This window comes from Schistocerca serialis, chromosome 1, assembly GCF_023864345.2.
Source record: "Schistocerca serialis cubense isolate TAMUIC-IGC-003099 chromosome 1, iqSchSeri2.2, whole genome shotgun sequence".
NCBI lineage: Eukaryota > Metazoa > Arthropoda > Insecta > Orthoptera > Acrididae > Schistocerca > Schistocerca serialis.
In genome coordinates this window covers 1,132,928,594-1,132,950,172 of record NC_064638.1, presented here as the reverse complement: position 1 = coordinate 1,132,950,172, position 21,579 = coordinate 1,132,928,594, and the positions used below count along the sequence as shown (strand labels likewise).

General features: G+C 39.2%; 1 protein-coding gene across 5 annotated transcripts in view; it reads left to right on the top strand.

Moving 5' to 3' along the window:
- The window catches only part of LOC126417169 (calcium-responsive transcription factor-like), a 33,103-nt gene extending 12,612 nt beyond the window's left edge, over positions 1-20,491 (top strand). For 3 of the 5 annotated variants that reach the window (XM_050085094.1, XM_050085085.1, XM_050085070.1), the window contains 2 exons: positions 681-827; positions 929-2,025. In XM_050085094.1, coding sequence (XP_049941051.1) covers positions 720-827; positions 929-1,615 — 795 coding nt within the window. In that variant the 5' untranslated portion in view covers positions 681-719 and the 3' untranslated portion in view covers positions 1,616-2,025. Of the gene's footprint in view, positions 1-680; positions 828-928; positions 2,026-17,016 lie in introns of those variants that run through there. The other 2 variants (XM_050085101.1, XM_050085078.1) reach the window with 2 other exon arrangements.
- The last annotated feature ends 1,088 nt before the right edge of the window (positions 20,492-21,579 follow it).

The following is a 21,579-nucleotide window of genomic DNA, read 5'->3' as shown; positions in this document are numbered from 1 at the left end:
TATGTTTAGTTCATCCACAGTGGTGGGTAGCAAAAACATTATTTGCTAAGCTGTAAGTTTTGTCTGGGTTCTGTTACAGTTTAGTGGCTTTAATTCTGAGGTGTTTACTCAAAAAATTGGCTTTTCTTCATCATTTATTGAGACAGTTATTTTTCTTGGGTGTTTTAATTAATTCAAATTTTTGGAAACACTACTTCAAATTGGAATGTAAATATTAACAGGAACTTTGAATTTTCATTCAGTATTGCTTCTGTGTACATTTTATTTTAACCCATGTTTCATTTATAAGGTGCTTGGAAAAATCGTTTTAGCCTAGAAAAAAATCCTGCTATGTGCTATAATTTCAATTGTTCAATAGTGCCACAAGTTCCTTCCTGTACTAAGTACAGTATAGTCAGTATGGCAGAATGTTTATCCTATTGTGGCCATGTTAATTAATTATGGTATTCTGGAACTATTTTTGTTTTATTGAAATGATTGCAGCTTTGGGATTTACATCATTTTCACATCTTACTTCAATTATCAGTCATCCTTTGTTAAATGCTGTCATAGCTGCAAGATTTCATACATTGGAGGACCTGGGTATCTCAGAGTGTTGGAATCACAGATTTAATCCCCACAGAAAGTATATCTGTTGAAAGCTTCTTTATTAAATTTTACTGTATGTTTTACGCATCCAGGTTGACCATATCATCCCAAATAAAAAGCGAAAGTTGTTTATGGATACCAAGAAAAGTGACTGTCCTGCCACATTTTTAGTAAAATGTGTCAGAGTTTATCCTGGCTATTTAGTCCTGTCACAGAATGATCGCAAGACAAAAAAAATGGTGAGTGTAGTTAAAAATGTTCATTATTTGTTGTGTACACATTACTTTGCAAACTCAAAGTACTTAATGTTCCTAATTAAGTGATAATTATTGTTTTAAAGGTTATTGATAGCTTGAAGAAGCATTTGGAGTTACCCAATAAACCAGAAAGCTTTCTTCGCTTGTATGTGGTTGCTTCACCACCAGAGCACCACACACACAGTGCAGCACATATGAAAACAAGCGGAGATCTGCATCCTCGGCTAGCTTTGGAAATACGGAACCATGTCAAAAATGGAACAACATCAGTAAGAGAAATAAAATTGCTTCTTGAAAAGTTTGTTGAGACAAACTTCAGTGGGCCAGCTAGACCAGACCGTGTAAACACTGCATTTTACCCCACAGACAAAACTATTTATAACCATGTGTATAGGACAAGAAAGAGAATTTTTGGTGAAGATTCATTAGAGATCCAGACTGATAAGGCATATGGATGTGACTCAAGCAGCAGGTGTACTGCACCAATTAATTCTGTAAGAAATGGTGTACAGAATACCAGCAGCAGTGATGAAAGGAACAAAAAGCACACCAGTCCTGAAAAATCAAGCCCTTGTTCATCCCTGTCTCAAGAGGCAAGAGACATATGTAAAAATATTATAGATCTCACATACAATTGCAGTGATGAAACAATAAAAAAACTTGTAGATGACCTTAGAAATGTGCAGCGTAGTGTAGAATTGCCAGACCATGCAGGCAGTGACCTTCCTTTAACAGTGGCAACAAATTTTAAAATAGAGAAACATATTTGAACAGTGGTGAGTTGCACAGTGTTTACTTGTCCACATTTGCATTTCTGGATATTTACGTATAGCTTAATATATAAGTTTTGGTAAAAGTTTATCGGGTCTATTTTTCAAGAAGTAGTTAAAATATTATTGTAGCCATTCGTTTTTAATATTGTTCATTGCTAGAAACTGGCACGAGGAATCAAATTTCACTGAATATGCTGAAACTGTTGTGTGTCTGAAGCATCTATGGTAACTCTGCTTCAGAGCAAAACCAGATGTAGCTGTACAATAAGATAAGTAAAAATGAATCACACTGCATGTATTTTTCAAAAGATAGTTCACCTAAACTATAACATGAGGGGTTTAGGGAAGTATTGGCTATGAATGGAGATATTCAGTTTGAAAAGTTAAAATAAATATTTCATACAAAAGATATCGACATTTTATTATTAACCCTTTGATTGTGGCTGACTGCTACAGCAGTCCAAGAGTGCCATGCCCTGGATGCTGCTGACTGCCACAGCATTTCACTGCTGCCATGCCCAGGGTGCTGCCAACTGCTGTAGAAGTTCTGAGACATTGAGTCGCCTGTTGTTTAGATGTGCTTGAATAAGACGCCTGTTTGTTTGCAGTGCTACTGGCAGACTCTCATCACACCTTATCGTTTGCTCTAACTGCAACACGATCGGTCTAAGGTGCTGCAGTCAAGGACTGTCAGTTCTACGAATCCTCATCAGGAATGAAAGCTCACATAAGTGAAAATGAGAGCTGCCTCTGTTCCTTTAGACTTTTTGTAAAGACAGACATTGTTGAAATGACTAGCCAGAAAACAAATAAATATTATACGTATCGATCGGCCTATTGTGAACCAAAGACAAATGTTAGAATACATAAGTGGAGTGACAAAAATGTGCCAGAAATGCATGTTTTTATAGCATTTTCCTTTCTGATGGCTAGAGTGAAAAGTTGCAAGTGAGTGACTATTGGTTGACAGATCCTTTGCTGGAAACACAATTTTTTTCCAAAATAATCTCCAGCGACCAATGTTTTTTGCTGTTGAATTTACTGCATTTCCATGACAACACTTTGCCCCTAAATGGGGATTACTTATCGAAAATTCGGCCTGTTGTAGAACATTTTCAGAAAATGTTCAAGGAAACTTTCTATCCTTATGAGAAACTCTGTATAGATGAATCTCTGGATGCCGTTCAAAGGCTGTCTGAAAGTAAAGCAATATATTCCAGCAAAGAGAAGTAGGTTTGGAATTAAAATTTTTGTAATTTGCAGTTGCGAGACAAATTATATACTGGATTTTACTGTTTATGTTGGCTCACACATACAGACGTTGATAATCATGGTATGGGAGTGTCTGGAAAACTAGCCACTTTACTCCAACCTTACTTAGAGAATGGACATATGCTGTTTGTCGACAATTGGTATACCAGCCCAGATATGGTTGTATGATAGAGTGGCAAATGCATATGGTACAGTTAGGCAAATGGGGAAGGAAGTGCCAGTAATGGAGGAAAAACTGAACAAAGGAGAAATAACTTTCTGATCCTCAGAATCAGGAAAGCTAATCACTCTGAAGTGGCAGGACAAGAAGGAAGTCTGGATGCTATTAACGTACCATAAAGCTGAAATGCATCTGACTTCAAAAAGAGATTGGAAGAGTGGTGATCTGAAATTGAAACCAAGTGTGGTAAAAGATTACAATAAATCAATGAGACTAGTCAACCGAAGCAACATGCTAATAAAAACAGTGGAAAGTACACGGAAATTATCTAAGTGGTACAGGAAATTGTTTCTCCATATTTTGGACCTGGCAAGGTTCAATGTCTTTTGCTTGTACAGTAGAGTCTCGATTATCTGATCTTCGGTTATCCGACCTTCTGCATTATCTGACCCTTTCACCGCACCGGCCGTGAGCCAGCCGAAAGGTCAGTGACTAACATGTTGTTTGTTGATACTCAGTTCATTGTAGCCGTCTGCTACTCCTCACTGCTAACTTAGATATGTAGTGGAGTGGCCGTGTTGCACTTTGTTTATTGTAAAAATTAATGGTGATGGCTTCAAAACGGAAAAAGGTGCTCGTTTCAATAGAAGAAAAAAGAATAGACAATGGTGAAACTTTATTAAAAGTGGTGCAAGATCTTTACTGTCGTGAAAACAACAGTTGGAGACTGGAAAAGGAGCCGCAATGAAATTGAGAAGTGGTGTTCTCAGCAAACAGCCTCGGCTGTTTTGGAAGATCGGAAAACCATGAAAAAATGTGATTATGAAAAAGTATGTGAAGCTTTGTTCCTATGGTTTACTCAACATTGAGATAAAGGTGTACCCATGTCGGGACCTATTTTGCAGGAAAAAGCCTTAAAGTTTCGTAATGAACTAAACGAAGGTGAACCCGATTTCACAGCTAGATGGAAGAAAAGATACAGAATTTGGCAAGTTAATGTCTGTGGTGAAAAGCTTTCAGCAAATTTTGAAGCTGTTCAATTGTTTAGGAATAAACTTCACAAGATATTGGACAAGGCAAACTTACAGGTGATCAAATTTTTAACTGCGACGAGACTGGTCGCAATTTCAAAATGTTACCGGAAAAAAACATTAGCGTCAAAGGCTGAAAAGGCAGTGCCAGGCTACAAACGTAACAAAGAAAGAGTGACAATTCTTGCATGCAGTAACGCCACAGCAAATTTGAAAATAAAACTGTCTATGATAGGTAAAAAAAACAAAAAAAACTGAGAGCATTTAAAAATGTGCCTAAAAATGCTTTCCCAGTGAAATATTACAACCAAAAAACTGCTTGGATGAGTTCAGACATTTTTAAAGAATGGTTTTTTAATGAGTTCATGCCACAAACTGAAAAGTTTTTGAAAGCCAACAACTTGCCCCGCAAAGCACTGTTGCTTCTAGACAATTCCACTTGTCATCCTAATGAAGATGAACTTCAAGATCAAGATATAAAGGCCATGTTTTTGCCTCCAAATGTTACATCCTTATGTCAGCCTATGGACCAAGGGACCTTAGAGACACTGAAGAGAAACTACCATAGAAACTTGCTTTTCACTTTAATTAATGCTATGGAAAAGGGAGAAGATATGCTAGAGCAAGTTGCACTGTATTAATTTGAAAGACGTAGCTTATGACGTGGCCCAATCTTGGTAGAGTGTTGGAGCAAATACAATTGCAAAATCCTGGAAAATTTTGCTACAGGAAAAGCAAGAAAAATTCTCCAGATGATGAAAATCTGCAGCAGCAAACCGAACCAGAAAATACTACCCTGCTTTCATTGTTACGAAAAGTTCTGGGATGTGCTGATGCCACAGAAGATGACATAAATGAATGGATTGTCCAAGATGAAGAATTTGAAGTGACAGATGAAGAAATAGTCAACATGGTAAACGAAAAAGAGGATGATGAAGAAGCGGATGTAGTGGAGGAATGTGCGCCCAAGATTTCTCACAACGAAGGACACAAGGCCTTAGAAACTTCTGTAAGGGGGGTAGGACGTCAAACGGGTCGACTTGGAGCAGGAGAGGCATCACAGGACATTTTAATTTCCAGTGTCTATACTTTTACAAAATTCATAAAACTTTGTCAGCATCACCAGGAAGGATTCAGGATTCACGCTCATTGCAGTGGAAGTTCGAAAACATAACAAAGTAAATTTTTTTTGCATGTGAAAATTCATCATTTTTTTCACTTACTAATGGTTGCACTTGTTGCTATAGGTACACTTTTCTTCGTAAGTTAGAGAGATTCTTCGATGAATTTTGCACAGCATACATACCATACTTACAGGTGTATGAAACTCTAGAATTTATTTAATTTATGAAAAAACGGATGAGCTGTTATATTTTAAACTTCATGATTAGAAAAAACACAAATTTTATAGTTATTTACCTCAATTTTTACCACAGTTTTTAATAGATTTGGAAAATTCTAGAGTTTCGTGCACCTTTAAGTATGGTTCATCGAAGGATCTCTCTTACTTATGAAGAAAAGTGCTACCATTAATAAGTGAAAAAATGATGAAATTTCACATGTAAAAAAATTATTTTGTTATTATTTTCGAAGTTCCACTGCTAAGAGTGTGAATTCTGAATCCTTCCTGGTCATGCTGACAAAGTTTTATGAATTTGTTTGTAAAAGAATAGACAGTGGAAATTAAAATGTCCTGTGGTGTCTCTCCTGCTCCAAGTTGGCCCATTTGATGTCCTACCCCCCTTAAAATATGTAGAGCAACTGGAGGAAACATCGTCTACTGAGGTTTTACTTCTTAAGAGACTACGTGATTTAGTGGCAAAAAAATGGCAAACAGCAGGCAAACAAAAGACAATTACTAACTACTTCATCCAGTAAATATCTATTCAGTCTAATTTGATTTGTATTGTATTAAATGTTTAACTCATTTGGCCTACTTTAGTTTAATTTTTGTGTTTTTTTGTATTATTTTCCATGTTAGCCGACCTTCCCACTTATCCGACATTGCCGCGGCCAGTTTAGGTCAGATAATCGAGACTCTACTGTACTGGAAATATGGGACGAAAATGAATACGAAAAGTTTTATCTCAGTGTAATTAGAAAAAGTTTTGCAACTTTTTATGTCAATCACAAGACGGTACGTGGTGCTAAATGTCGAGTACCCAACAAGACTAAACGTGTCGACACATTTACGAGATCAGTGGGAAAAGTACAAGACAATCGTCTGTGCTCGAAATGGAGTTAGGAAGAAAACTAAGTTGTGCTGTAAGGAATGCAATGTAACTCTGTGCTTATCCATGCTTCAAAATTTATCACAAACGATTTCAGCAATAAAAAACTGTTAAACCTTGTTTTGAGAGAATGTAGAAGTATGTCCCTAATGTCTTCATTTGTATATACATTATAATAAAAATGCATGTGACATGAAAATGAAGTGTAAATATTGTAAATAAATACCTCCGATTCTTCCAAAGCAAGTCCAAAGACCAGAACAAAATAGAAAACTGAAAAAACAGCAAACCTGTCGAAAGCACTGCGCGTGGCATGCGCGCCAGAAGGTATTCAGGATCTAGCGCACGACGAGCGGTGCGGCAATGCAGCACATGAGGTGTGACCGCTGTGTTGCACATAGCAGTCAAAGGGTTAATGCAACTGGTATTCACTGTTCAAAGGGTGAACCATTCAAAATTAATATAAAGAAATATGAAATTTGAATTAATGGTGTACAAATGTTTATATTTCCGTAGCAGTGGTGAACATATTTTGTGCATAGAATTGTGTTCCTGCAATTAACACATTGCTGAAAGTTCACATCATATCTGCAGATGCCACCTCGTGCTCATCCTTTGTTGTAGAGGTTTTCTTAGTTTTTATGGCTCTGTGGAAGTTGTGATAATTAGAAGCTATCCATTTCAATGTAGAATTGAGGTCTTGTTTCTTCTTTGGCTCACAGTTTGGTGTGACCCGGAATACTTCTTTGGAAAACTGACACCCTGTAAAGTTAGAGGACAACATTGTTTGTTGAAGTTGAACTCCTGCCAATCTTTTCCATGAAATGAATATGATACTAACAAGATGCTTGGCTCATGCACAGTGAGGATGAGCCATGCTGCATCTTGCATTAATACCTTATGCCCTTCTTCTGAGATATTCTTCTGACTAAACACAGATTTCATGTCACTGGAGTGTAAAAAACTTCTGATGACATAACACGGACACAAAATTGTCTCATTTGGCCATGCTACTTGTGGATGTCCACATATTCTTCAGGGGCACATGCAAACTGCGCTTTTCAGTGAACATACTTCTCTTCAACACTAAAGTCTCTATAACTTGATAATGTGGAATGTCCAGAAAATGGGAAATGGTGCTTATCAGCAAAAAGTCTTCCTTTCGCAGTAAGCAGCATCCAAACATACACAATGTGCCAGATTTTAATTGCCTGGAGCAGTTGTCTGAAATTGCAATCTATATATTGCCTTATATATTGTAATCTTCAAAATACTTCAGCAAGCAGCTGCCACCTCGATGCTACTGTTATGTCCCAAACAAAAGCCAACCTGGTGACAAATTACAGAGATGAATGCGAAAGTTATGTCCATAATTTTGCCTGCATTGGCCCTGTGGAGACTTTTAGTGAGGAGAGCCTGTTCTAGATTAAAAGTTATTACAATGATATCTTCATCAAAAACTCCCTGCTCTGTTTGTATTTTACATTATCTTGCCCTGCCTGGGCTTTTCTGAGATGTAATTCCTTCTCTATATTTACTTCTCTTCATTTTTATTGTTTGTTTTCACAGCTCTCAGTTTGTTGGGAAGTATTTAATTTTTGACAGTTTGAAAGAAATACTAAAATCTTAAAAAATTGCACTGATACTTATTGAAAGACACAGGCTTTGCTTTGATGTCAGGACAGTATTCACCTTTATAGTGACTATAGCAACTTTGTATGAAATATTCTATCAACACACACAATTTATTGCCATTATCTTTTCTATTGTAGTGACTTTTGTATTTCGGAACACCTTCTGTATGTTTCTTAAATGATTATGTTTCCCTCTGAGCAGGCATGTGGTCTGTGCTTGTTTGCTTCTCTCTTCTGGTGGAATAGTAGCCCATGCTCGCATCTTTGATTATATATTTTCTAGTGTACCACTGTTGTGTTGGAAACCATGGACACTGAAAAATGCATCTTTATACACATCAGTGCTTCTGCTGTGTTGTATAATGCTGTATCACACAGTCTTGTTACATCTGCTAATCTCATTCTCTTCATATATTAATTTTATTGTTCCTAGCTGCATGGAACCAAACAGTAATGCATTTTGTCTATTGAAACTCCCAGTGTTCCAAAAGACTTATTTATGCTTCTTATAAGCCTCTCCCCAGTCCGTTCAAAATACTTTTTAGGACATTTACAGGAAACACTGACTAAATTTCTCACCTGGCTCACAGTACCTTTTTTTGTAGTGTGTTAACATCCACTGTTCTTTGCAAGTTTCTCCTGGTGTAATTTGTTTTGTTTTTTTCTGTTTCTTAATGTTACCATTATGGTGTCTTAATTTCCAGGATCAGTTCTGTTGTGGGTCTCTCTATACTGGTAAAGAAATTATTCTATAGAAACTGTAATTGTAAAAATGTTCTGTTAAGTCAATAAAATGATAACCTCATCAGTGAAATAAAATAGTAACCCATAAATACAAGTGTACTTTTTTGTAAACATTGCATGATTTACACAGTATGATGTAGTTGCATTAAAAAGTGTAGTGACTTGATTGTATCGTCTTATAGAGATCTTCAGCTCAATATAGAAATAAAAAAATGCAGCCTAACTAGGCCACACAAAGATAATGGGTAGCCAGGAAATAACAACATGATGTGGAAAACAAAACTTACCTCACTTTTACTACAATTAATACTACTAGATTCTTCCATCTCCTTGTTTAAATGGAAGCCTGGATTCCTTGTTTAAACAGAAGCCTGGATCATTGTCACATTAAACCAGTCAAAATCTCTAGAATCCCCACACATTTCACTTAAAATTGGAGAAATATCAATTTCCTTTACTCCAGTCTGTTACTGCCTCCATTTTGAATTTGTGGGTTACCATTATCTCCCACTGGTGTGTGTGGATTCCCATAGAAACAGACCAGTGTTGTGCTGCTATTAGTCATCAGTAAGATGAACTTGTCACATCAACTATTGGAGATCAGAGTTACAATTTTATTACTCTACTGGGTTTCAAAAATTCAATTTGAGGGTTACCACTGTCTTTCCCCATACCCTTCACATGTCTCTGAATAGAGACTCTCCGTCTACAAATTTCATTCAGTTGTCACGTGATAGCACGCAATGCTCATGAATGCCAGTAATGACAAGTTGTGTTCTTACCATTAGTGCATGTAATAAAAATTAATGTCAGAAGATTGTGGAACAAGATGTGACTATCTGGGTTACAAATTTCTCAAAGTTTGTAAGGTCAACTGAACTGTGAGTTGGAAGTTAGAGAGGCAGTGACCTATTAGATACAGCAGATGTATCATCAGTCTATCAGTCTATGCCTGCATCATACTGTGCAAGCCACATAATGGAATATGGCAGAGAGTACCTCTGGCACTTCTTACTGGTAACCCCCCCCCCCCCCCCCTCTGTTCCCCTTGCGAACAGCATGTGGAAAGAATGACTGCTGGTATCAGCTTCAGTCCCTCGAACTTTCTCGTTTTTGTCACTTCGTGAGAAGTATGTGGGACAAAGCAAGCCTCTAGCACTCCGTGATGAGCCAAAAATGATTTTAATATTCTGGCCCTGTGATGCAGGACGTATCAGATATTAAGCTGGATTGCTGGTATTAGCTTCAATCCCTTGAATTTTCTCGTTTTTGTCATTTCGTGAGTAGTATGTGGGATGAAGCAACATTTGTCAGACTCTTCCCAGAGTGTGCTCACTTGAAATTTCAATAGTAAACATCTTTGTGATGGGCATTGCCTTCCCTGCAATGCCTGCCACTGATGAAACTTCCTGGCAGATTAAAACTGTGTGCCAGACCGAGACTCGAACTCGGGACCTTTGCCTTTCGCAGGTAAGTGTTCTGCCAACTGAGCTACCCAAGCACGACTCATGCCCCGTCCTCACAGCTCTACTTTTGCCAGTACCTCGTCTCCTACCCTCCAAACTTTACAGAAGCTCTTCTGTAGGTCCCGAGTTCTACATCCCGAGTTCTACATGCTTCTCCCTTTGTCAGTGAATTGCATCACTTTAAGATTCCTCATGAATTTCAGTCTGTCATCTGCTTTTCCCACCATTCATTTTATGTGATCATTCCACGTAAGGTTGGTCCATACAGTTACTCTTAAGACACTTTATGGTAGGTACTGCTTCCAGTAATCTGTCACCAATAGTACAGTTGTACAACAGTGTTCCTGTGTATATTCAATACGTTACATTTATTTAAGGTCACAGTTAACTGCCAGAGGCTGCACATTCATCAGTTCTCTGTGAGTCATGCTGCAAATCAGTAATGTCTTGCAGCGTAGCTATTCTCTTATAGGCAACCACATCATTTGCAAAACATCCTGAAGAACACTGAATGCTTTCTGCCAGATCACCGATATATGTTGTAAACAGCAACAGCCCCATCACACTTCCTAGAGGCACTCCGGAAACCACCTTCACTTCTGTTGATTTTGTTCCATTGAGAGCAATGTACCGAGTTCCAACTGGAAGAAAGTCCCAAACCCAGTTGCAAACCTGGTCTGATGCTTGGTAAGCTCACATTCTTCCTAAGTAAATGACAATGCAGGATGGTGCCAAATCCCTTCCCAAAGCCAAGAAACATGACACCAACCTGAGTTCTGCTGTTTATAGCACTATGGATCCCATGGAGGAACAAAGTGAGCTGAGCCTCACAAGATCTCCATTTGTAGAACCCGTGCTGACTTTTATGGAGGAGACCTTTGCTCGCCATAATCCTCGAAAATTATGAGCATTAAACATTCCATAATTCCAAAAAGACTGATGCTGAAGACATATGCACACAATTACATGCATCTGTCCCAAGACTTTTCCCAAAAACGGGAATGTCCTTGTAACTTCAATAATCAATGGGTTAATGTATAATTTGTATAAGTTCTCTGCTGATATTGTACCCTAGTGTATCTGCATAGTCAAGATCTTTGGTTGTATAAATGTGTAATAATTATGTTAACTGTTTTGCATTTTAAGAAATTATGTTGTAACTTTCTCTGTGGTTTTATATGTAATACTCCATGAATGGAATAATTTGTAAAAACCCTCGATATTTTACTGGTCCATAAGTAGGGAAGCTAAATGTAAAACCTGTAGTAAAGCTGTGCCATTACAGAAGTAGTTTGGTGGGACTGGAAAAGGCGGACTTGGCACACAGGGCACTTGATTCTTTTGTGGAGAGCGTATGGTCGAGTTCTGACTGTGTTACTGAGTGGTTAGCGGCAGCGTTGGTCCAATATCGTGGCATTAATTGAGACAAGAAGCGCTTGTGAGCATGTAAATTAGCCTTGAAATGTAAAGTGGTATTTCGACTATGGTATCATTATTGGCACTGTTTGCTTGAATTTACGATGCCGAGAAGAGCGATATAAGGGCGTGGCTAACATCAAGAACCGTGGTTGCTTTACTGTAAATTTTATGGCCGAAGTAAATTGCCACAAATGCTACCACCTTCAGCAGAATTGTTATCTAAAAATGTACATCCAATGGTCCAGGTATTATGTACTGAATAATAACTTTTTGTAGGACCTCTAAATTACATGTGCGCACCCAGTCACATTCCTAGACAGTGTCCTTTCCAAGTGAATTAATTCTGAGTATCCTGTGTTTCGGTGAAACTGGTTGTTTTGGCAATAAAACGTTCTGCAGTTTTTATATTTTGTGGAGTATGAACTTTGATTAGTTCTCTATACAGTAGGAAATGATTTATTGCACATTATTTTCCATCTTTAAGTTTTCTACATCTACATTTATACTTCGCAAACCACCCAACGGTGTGTGGCAGAGGGCACTTCATGTGCCACTGTCATTACCTCCCTTTCCTGTCCCAGTCGCGCATGGTCCGCGGGAAGAACGACTGCCGGAAAGCCTCCCGTGCACGCTCGAATCTCTCTAATTTTACATTCGTGATGTCCTCGGGAGGTATAAGTAGGGGGAAGCAATATATTCGATACCTCATCCAGAAACGCACCCTCTCAAAACCTGGACAACAAGCTACACCGCAATGCAGAGCACCTCTCTTGCAGAGTCTACCACTTGAGTTTGCTAAACATCTCCGTAACGCTATCACGCTTACCAAATAACCCTGTGACGAAACGCGGCGCTCTTCTTTGGATCTTCTCTATCTCCTCTGTCAACCCAACCTGGTACGTATCCCACATTGATGAGCAATACTCAAGTATAGGTCGAATGAGTGTTTTGTAAGCGACCTCCTTTGTTGATGGACTAAATTTTCTAAGGACTCTGCCAATGAATCTCAACCTGGCACCCGCCTTACCAACAATTAATTTTATATGATCATTCCACTTCATATGGTTCTGCACGCATACTCCCAGATATTTTACAGAAGTAACTGCTTCCAGTGTTTGTTCCACTATCGTATAACCATACAATAAAGGATCCTTCTTTCAATGTATTCGCAATACATTACATTTGTCTATGTTAAGGGTCAGTTGCCACTCTCTGCAGCAAGTGCCTATCTGCTGCAGATCTTCCTGCATTTTGCTGCAATTTTCTAATGCTGCAACTTCTGTATACTACAGCATCATCCCCGAAAAGCCGCATGTAACTTCCGACACTATCTACTAGGTCGTTTATATATTGTGAAAAGCAATGGTCCCATAACACTCCCCTGTGGCACGCCAGAGGTTACTTTAACATCTGTAGACGTCTCTCCATTGAGAACAACATGCTGTGTTCTGTTTGCTAAAAACTCTTCAATCCAGCCACACAGCTGGTCTCATATTCTGTAGGCTCTTACTTTGTTTATCAGGCGACAGTGCGGAACTGTATCGAACGCCTTCTGGAAGTCAAGAAATATGGCATCTATCTGGGAGCCTGTATCTAATAATTTTTGGGTCTCATGAACAAATAAAGCGAGTTGGGTCTCACACGATCACTGTTTCCGGAATCCATGTTGATTCCTACAGAGTGGATTGTGGGTTTCCAAAAATGACGTGATACTCGAGCAAAAAACTTGTTCCAAAATTCTACAACAGATCTATGTCAGAGATATAGGTCTATAGTTTTGCGCATCTGCTCGACAACCCTTCTTGAAGACTGGGACTACCGGTGCTCTTTTCCAATCATCTGGAACCTTCTGTTCCTCTAGAGACTTGCGGTACATGGCTGTTAGAAGGGGGGCAAGTTCTTTCGCGTACTCTGTGTAGAATAGAATTGGTATCCCTTCAGGTCCAGTGGACTTTCCTCTGTTGAGTGATTCCAGTTGCTTTTCTATTCCTTGGACACTTATTTCGATGTCAGCCATTTTTTCGTTTGTGCGAGGATTTAGAGAAGGAACTGCAGTGCGGTCTTCCTCTGTGAAACAGCTTTGAAAAAAGGTGTTTAGTATTTCAGCTTTACATGTGTCATTCTCTGTTTCAATTCCATCATCATCCCAGAGTGTCTGGATATGCTGTTTCGAGCCACTTACTGATTTAATGTAAGACCATGACTTCCTAGGATTTTCTGTCAAGTCGGTACATAGAATTTTACTTCCGAATTCACTGAACGCTTCATGCATAGCTCTCCTTACACTAGTGTGTGTGTGCTAGTGTATACCTGTCCTTTTTTCCCCCAAAGGTAAGTCTTTCCGCTCCCGGGATTGGAACGACTCCTTACCCTCTCCCTAAAACCCACATCCTTCCCTCTTTCCCTCTCCTTCCCTCTTTCCTGATGAAGCAACCGTTGGTTGCGAAAGCTTGAATTTTGTGTGTATGTTTGTGTTTGTTTGTGCGTCTATCGACCTGCCAGCACTTTTGTTTGGTAAGTCACATCATCTTTGTTTTTAGATATATCTCCTTACACTAACTTTGACATCGTTTAGCTTCTGTTCGTCTGAGAGGTTTTGGCTGCATTTACACTTGGAGTGAAGCTCTCTTTGCTTTCACAGTAGTTTCCCAACTTTGTTGTTGAATCACGGTGGGTCTTACCCGTCCCTTATAGTTTTACTCGGCACGTACCTGTCTAAAACGTGTTTTACGATTGCCTTGAACTTTTTCCATAAACACTCAACATTGTCAATGTCGGAACAGAAATTTTTGTTTTGATCTGTTAGGTAGCCTGAAATCTGCCTTCTATTAATCTTGCTAAACAGATAAACCTTCCTCCCTTTTTTTATATTCCTATTAACTTCCATATTCAGGGATGCTGCAACGGCCTTATGATCACTGATTCCCTGTTCTGTACTTACAGAGTTGAAAGGTTCGGGTCTGTTTGTTATCAGTAGGTCCAAGATGTTATCACCACGAGTCGGTTCTCTGTTTAATTGCTCGAGGTAATTTTCGGATAGTGCACTCAGTATAATGTCACTCGATGCTCTGTCCCTACCACCCGTCCTAAACATCTGAGTGTCCCAGTCTATATCTGGTAAATTGAAATCTCCACCTAAGACTATAACATGCTGAGAAAATTTATGTGAAAGGTGTTCCAGATTTTCTCTCAGTTGTTCTGCCACTAATGCTGCTGAGTCGGGAGGTCAGTAAAAGGAGCCAATTATTAACCTAGCTCAGTTGTTGAGTGTAACCTCCACCCATAATAATTCACAGGAACTATCCACTTCTACTTCACTACAGGATAAACTACTACTAACAGCGACAAACACGCCACCACCGGTTGCATGCAATCTGTCCTTTCTAAACACCGTCTGTGCCTTTGTAAAAATTTCGGCAGAACTTATCTCTGGCTTCAGCCAGCTTTCCGTACCTATAACGATTTCAGCTTCGATGCTTTCTATCAACGCTTGAAGGCCTGGTACTTTACCAATGCAGCTTTGACAGTTTACAATTACAATACCGATTGATGCTTGGTTCCCGCATATCGTGACTTTGCCCCGCACCCTTTGAGGCTGTTGCCCTTTCTGTACTTGCCCGAGGCCATCTAACCTAAAAAACCACCCAGTCCACACCACACAACCCCTGCTACCCATGTAGCCGCCTGCTGTCTGTATTGGACTCCTGACTTATCCAGCAGAACCCGAAACCCCACCACCCTATGGCGCAAGTTGAGGAAACTGCACTATTCAGGTACTAAAACGTGATGCTACAACTCTCAAATACTATAATATGCCCGAACTTTATGAATTAAACAATGCAAGTACCCAAAAACACGAAAAGAAATTAAGAATTAAACTGTTTAACAAATAAGTGAGTTAAGAGTATACGACTTGCTGCTGGCAGCTGCTTATCCAACGGCGGCAGGGAGCACACTCAAGTGTGTTTACAAAGAAATATTTTCATTAAATAAGAATCTGTTAAAATAATTAATGACAAAAATATAAAGTACTTATAGCTGACTGTAGGCAAAAGTTTTCAAAAGACAGCAGTATTATTTCACTTTGAACAGGTTTGTAAACTAGTAATATTATGTTCCTTTTATATGTTGTTTTGAAGTGCTTTTCCAAGTTGTGCAGTCATTTACAAAGCCAGTTTGACTTGAGAGACTAGTTTGCTAAGTTCACTTGTTAACTGTTGAACTAAATTTTGCATCATTCATTATACATAAAGTTGTTACTAAAGGTATTTGCCATTTTCTTAATTTTGGTGTTACCATTTACAATTGATGATGGTTCTTCAAACCATACAAGTTTAAGCAACCCCATAAACTACTTAAGTTATGTGATAAATGAAAGTGAAGGCTCTTTCTGAGCAAGTGTAGCAGTCCGTAAAATCATTTATTTTGCACCAACACTTTTCTTACAAATAATAGCTGTACTGTCCATTTGTATAGAGTAACTTCATGTGCAAATTTCTAAAGTCCATAGTAATCGGTAATGTTTCAAAATCATGATGTTTATTAAAAAGTAATAGTAGCACATGTTATTGCCAGTAAGACTTTGTTAGTAGGTTCACATGTCCTTTCTGCATTTGTTCAGTGTACTGCATAGTAGTTTCTGCCAATAGCAAGTCTTATTGCGAGACGGTATGTATTGCTCCATTTGTTGGCCATTCTGCAGTCTGCGTAAGGGTTAGCTGTTGTATTATTTGCTAGGGCAAGTTACTGTATAACATGGAGAATAACTGTATTAGAAGCGATTAGTTACAGAATCAGGTGAGGTTAGTTCCCTTAAGTGAAGCCATGCGGGTTAGGGGGTAGCCACGCAGTCTCAGGCCCCTTGCCACAGTTCGCATGGCTTCCCCCGTTGGAGGCTCGAGTCCTCCCTCTGGCATGGGTGTGCATGTGTTGACTTTAGCATAAGGTAGTTTAAATTAGATTAAGTAGTGTGGAAGCTTAGGGATTGATGACATGAGCAGTTTGGTGCCATAGGAACTTACCACCTCCCTTAGGTGAAGTTTATTTCCGGTTTATCATAAAACTTGACACTGCATTGCCTAATTAGGCTGGCGATCGCATGTGTGTATAATTACAGTATACTTTTGTAATAGTAGAATGGTAGTTGAAAACTTGTTTATTTGCTGCTTGTTTCAGTAACTTTGTGATTACGAAATTATAGTCCGATTTCTTGTCATTGGGTACAATCACTGTCAGGCTAAAGCCCTTCATGGAAGGTTAACATTATCGATGATTGCCAATTTGGCAATGGCCATTAGTGTTACACTTGACACCATGTGACTGCACATTTTATTGGTTTTCGTTCAGCAAATACAGTAAACAACTTAACTAAGTAGCAAGAAACTACAGGGTGTCACAGTGAGACTCCAACATTTTAATATCCTATATCTTTCTCATTACAGATGGTGGACCTGTGAATCCTGAAGGGGCAGACAGAGCAACTCAACAAGTTTGTGGTGTGCAAATTTGATATGCCAAGTGGCCATAGTGGAGCTGCAATCAGTTGTTTTAGATAAATGGAGGATATGAAGGGGCATGCACAAGTGGTAGGTGGTATGCAGAGACAAAATCGGCCAGCCAAGTGCAAAAAAAACTTTCGTCGAGTTTACAACAAAGTGCCCCCGTCGTTCAAGACTATAAAGAAGTGGTGTGATCAGTTTTTGGCTACTGGGAGTGTTGCGAAAGGGCATGGTGGTGGTAAGCCTGGGATCAGCGGACATCATGTGGAACATGTGCGACAGTCATTTGAACAAAGTCCACAGAAGTCAGTGCGACAGGCAGCACGAGAACTTCATATGAAACGTTCAACAGTGCACAAAGTGCTTCATCAGCGATTACGTTTGTACGCATATAAAGTGCAGGTTGTGCAAGAAATCAAGCCTGATGATCGACCAAAGCGAGAAGAATTTGCATGTGTCATGTTAGATCGCATTGTCGCGGACGAGACATTTTTATCATAATGTTTACTGACGAGGCAACCTTTCACTTATCAGGGGCTGTCAGTCGTCACAATGTGCACATCTGGGGATCTGAAAATCCACATGCACCTAGGGAACACATGCGCGACAGTCCGAAAGTTAATGTGTGGTGTGGTTTGATGATAAATCGCATTATTGGGCAGTTTTTCTTTCAGGAGCCGACTGTGGATGGAGCCATCTACCTGGACATGTTGGAACAATTTGCCGTGCCACAGATAACAGACCTGCAGCCAAATGTGATGTTTTAACAGGATGGTGCACCACCCTATTGGAGCCTTGATGTCCGAAAATTTTTAAATGACACATTCCTGCAATGATGGATTGGCCATGGAAGTCCAATTCCTTGGCCGCCACGTTCGCCCTACATAACTCCCCTCGATTTTTTTCTTGTGGGGTTATGTGAAAGACCGGGTATACGCTACACCAGTAAAGGACCTGCAAGACTTGAAACAGCGCATAAGAATTGTCATAAACTCTGTCACAGAACAGATGCTCCGCAACACATGGCACGAAATCGATTGTAGACTTGATATTCTTCGTGCTACCCGTGGCGCCCATGTTCAAGTGTACTGAACCGTCCACCTGTGTATGAAAACTTGATGAGCTACTGTATGATTTCCCTGTATTTGTTCGTCAATAAATTGTGTTTCCTCTCCGATTTTATGAGTTCAAATGTTGGAGTCTCATTGTGGACACCCTGTACTATGATACAGCCATTGAGTGTCCAGCAGAGTCTGCTTGCAATAAACTTCAGTAAGACAGACAACAGTAAACATTACGTAAGAAAGTAAACTGTGAACTATAAATAAAATGGAGAAAGATTCAAAGACAGTGACAAACCCAAGCCAACAGAAAGCAGCAGTGCCTGGCACAGTGAAGAAGGCTGGAGGCATACGTAGTAGTTGAGGCGATAACAGATGGCGCCAGCAGAAGACTGTACATGCAATATCATGAATATGTTAATGAACAAATCCAAACATTGAGGCTGCCCCTGATTAAACTGAAGAAGAAAGATGTGTCGTCTTCTCCAGTGATGAGGGTTCCGTTGATGATAACGGTTATGCGAATGAATCAGTTGACATGTTTAGTTTGCCACAAGTATAGAAAATACCAAATGAAACATTTAAAAAGGCTGTTTACACTGCGCTCACAACATTGATCGTGGCTAATAATGGACTACCAATGTTCGCAACACAAAATCAGTGTTCCATGACTGCGTCGGTAGCACTATGGAGCGCTAGTGTTTGTTTGCTCGGAGAGAGTGTTTTGGTGTTTGTTGTGTGAGTGGTGGGGTGTTTATTTTATTTTCCTTCATTTTTGTTTAAAATGGAGTGGTCACGAGACAAAATTTTCCAGTTGCTATTATTCTTTGAGGCAAAGGAGTGCCTGTGGAATGTACATGGCTGAGGTTACAGAATTACTAAAATCAAGCATGATTCATTACAAAAAGTTCCTGTGGTGCTTGGCAGTGATATGGACAAAAAAATTAAATCTCTCTTGTCTCAGTATCGACGAGAGAAAAGAAAAATAGAGGACAGTAAAAAATCTGGAAGTGGTACTGACATACTACAAAATGAGTGGGACACAACTCTGGGGTAAACAAGGTTATGCTTGCAAATGATTATTTTTATTCTGGTGTAAAACAATTTGAGCTGCAATTATATTGCCATGGAACAGCTCCTTGTGGGATCATGAAGTAGTTAGCAAATTCGTTGTGAATTTCCTTGAGTGTTTGAGAAGTTCTCCATGGTATATTTGGGAATGCAGTAATAGAGGATGCATTAGCATCTCATCTCCATGCCACTGGGAGGACTTCACCTGTTTGTGGACAAAAAGAATTGAAGCTTCCTGGTGGGCTGTAATAATTTCTTGAGTCCGAATTTCTTCTTAAAAAATTGTGCAGACATACTGCTGTCATTGTGGTGGTTTGTGCCTCCTGTGGTTGTAATAGCATTGGTTTGCGGAAGACATGAAACACTGAGGTCATAATACCAAATGTGTTTTCCACACCCATTCCCATGACAATCTATAGTTATAGATTCTCTCTTTTGGGCCTTTTTGGATACGGCTTCATGATATTTTCCTGTAATGGAAAAGCATCATTTGCCGTGAATATGTATGGTAGTGGCTTTGTCCCTCCAGGTAAACACACGTGAGGCGGCAAGTTCAGTTTGTTTTTGTGAATTAGTTCACTTAGGCATTCTGGAAAACAACTCCATCAGAAATCCTCCCTTGGCAGCCAACGTCAGCATATAAAAAGTTGTAGTTGGCGTCAACTACAGTAAGCAACACAATGCGAAATGATCCTTTATAGTTATAAAACTTGTTCTCACTAGCAACAGGGCACTGTAGAAAAATATGCTTCCCATCAATTGCTCCCACGCAATGAGGGAAGTGGAGTGCCTGGCGGAACATACTCTCTTTGGAACGCCATTCGTCTTCAGTAGCTGAAATCTGAAACAAGGAAATTTGACTTCAGGTTTTGCAAGAGGTACCTCAACATGCAGCAGCTGAAACAGAGGAACTTGCAGTGAAAGAAGAAGACAGCACACCACCTCCACAAAAACGTATCAGGAGGGGGGTTGGAAGAAGCAACCCCATATTTAATGCAGCAGAAATGTTGCATAGCAGCAGCAACTACTACAGGACTCGGCAACAGATATGGGAAAATTTCGTTACTAAGTTGAAAGAGCTTCCATCCTATGAAAGGGCGGTGGCTACCAGACGAATAAGTGATGTGCTGTACGAGGAGGGACTGAATGCTCTGAGGAAGCAGCAGAGTAATAAACATAGATGAAGCAGGATCATCAGCTTCAACTTCAACTGCAGATTCCCGTCACATTCAGTGGCAGCAAATCTGATTTGGATTCTGAAGAAATTATCTTCATGGAATGATGCTAATATGTAAATAATAATATGAAAATAAATATCTAATCAGTTAAATACATCACAACCTGGCATGAACAGTGACACAACTCAAAAATGCAATATTTGAGAAAATACTTGTAAAGAATTATATGAAACAGCAAAGTAGTATAAGCTTCTTATAAATTTCAAGTAAGTATTTAATGGCAGTATATTCTGTTACATTATATACAAAAGTAAAACTGTAATTGTTTCCATATTTTTCAGTGACATATAAACTCAAAACTGCCATTTTCAACTTGTGTCACTTTTCTTGCTGGGGTATGTGTTTCAGTGCTGTTAATATAACTTACCTTTATATAACCCTTCAACCATAGCTTCACAAACTTCCAGAACTATTTGAGATAAGACTGGCTTTGAAATGTGGAACAAATATGCAGGGCTTTGATGGGAGTCTCCTGATGTCAGAAAATAAAGAGTAACAGCAAGTCTTTGCTTCAAGGGGTTGCTTTTTTGAAATTTGTGTCTTTTTTTGAAATAACTGATCCTATAATATTCAACAACATTTCAAAATCTGACGGCGACATCCTAATAAAGTTAAGAAAATCAGAACCGTCGTCCAGATTCAGCTCACAAAGCATATCATTCCCACTATGTCTTGGTACACCGACGACTACATCCTTTTTATTGTCTGTTCATTTTGCTAAGTATTATTAATGCAGCACCAAGTGTCATTAATTCTTCCTCTTCACTTGATGTAGTGTATCTCTTGATGTGAATACACACAGTAAAATGTTCACTATCAGTTCACCACAGCAGATTGTGCAAATACATATGTAGAAATGTTGTAAACAGGAGTACGAACAATGAACAATGTTGCCAGCATATTGAGGGAACAAGTTGAATACTATGCTGCGAACAAAAACATGTTCTGAGCACATTGTAAAGGTCCCTAAATAGGTTGAGAACACAATGGTTCGTTAGGACAGGACAGTGAAAAGACTAAGTATGAATGACCTGTTTAAAGTTTTATCCAAACAAATTGCAGGGCAAGTTGGCACTCAAATTAGTGGCCTTGACAATCAACTCAAAACTTGAGTTAGTGGGCTCGAGAGCCAACTC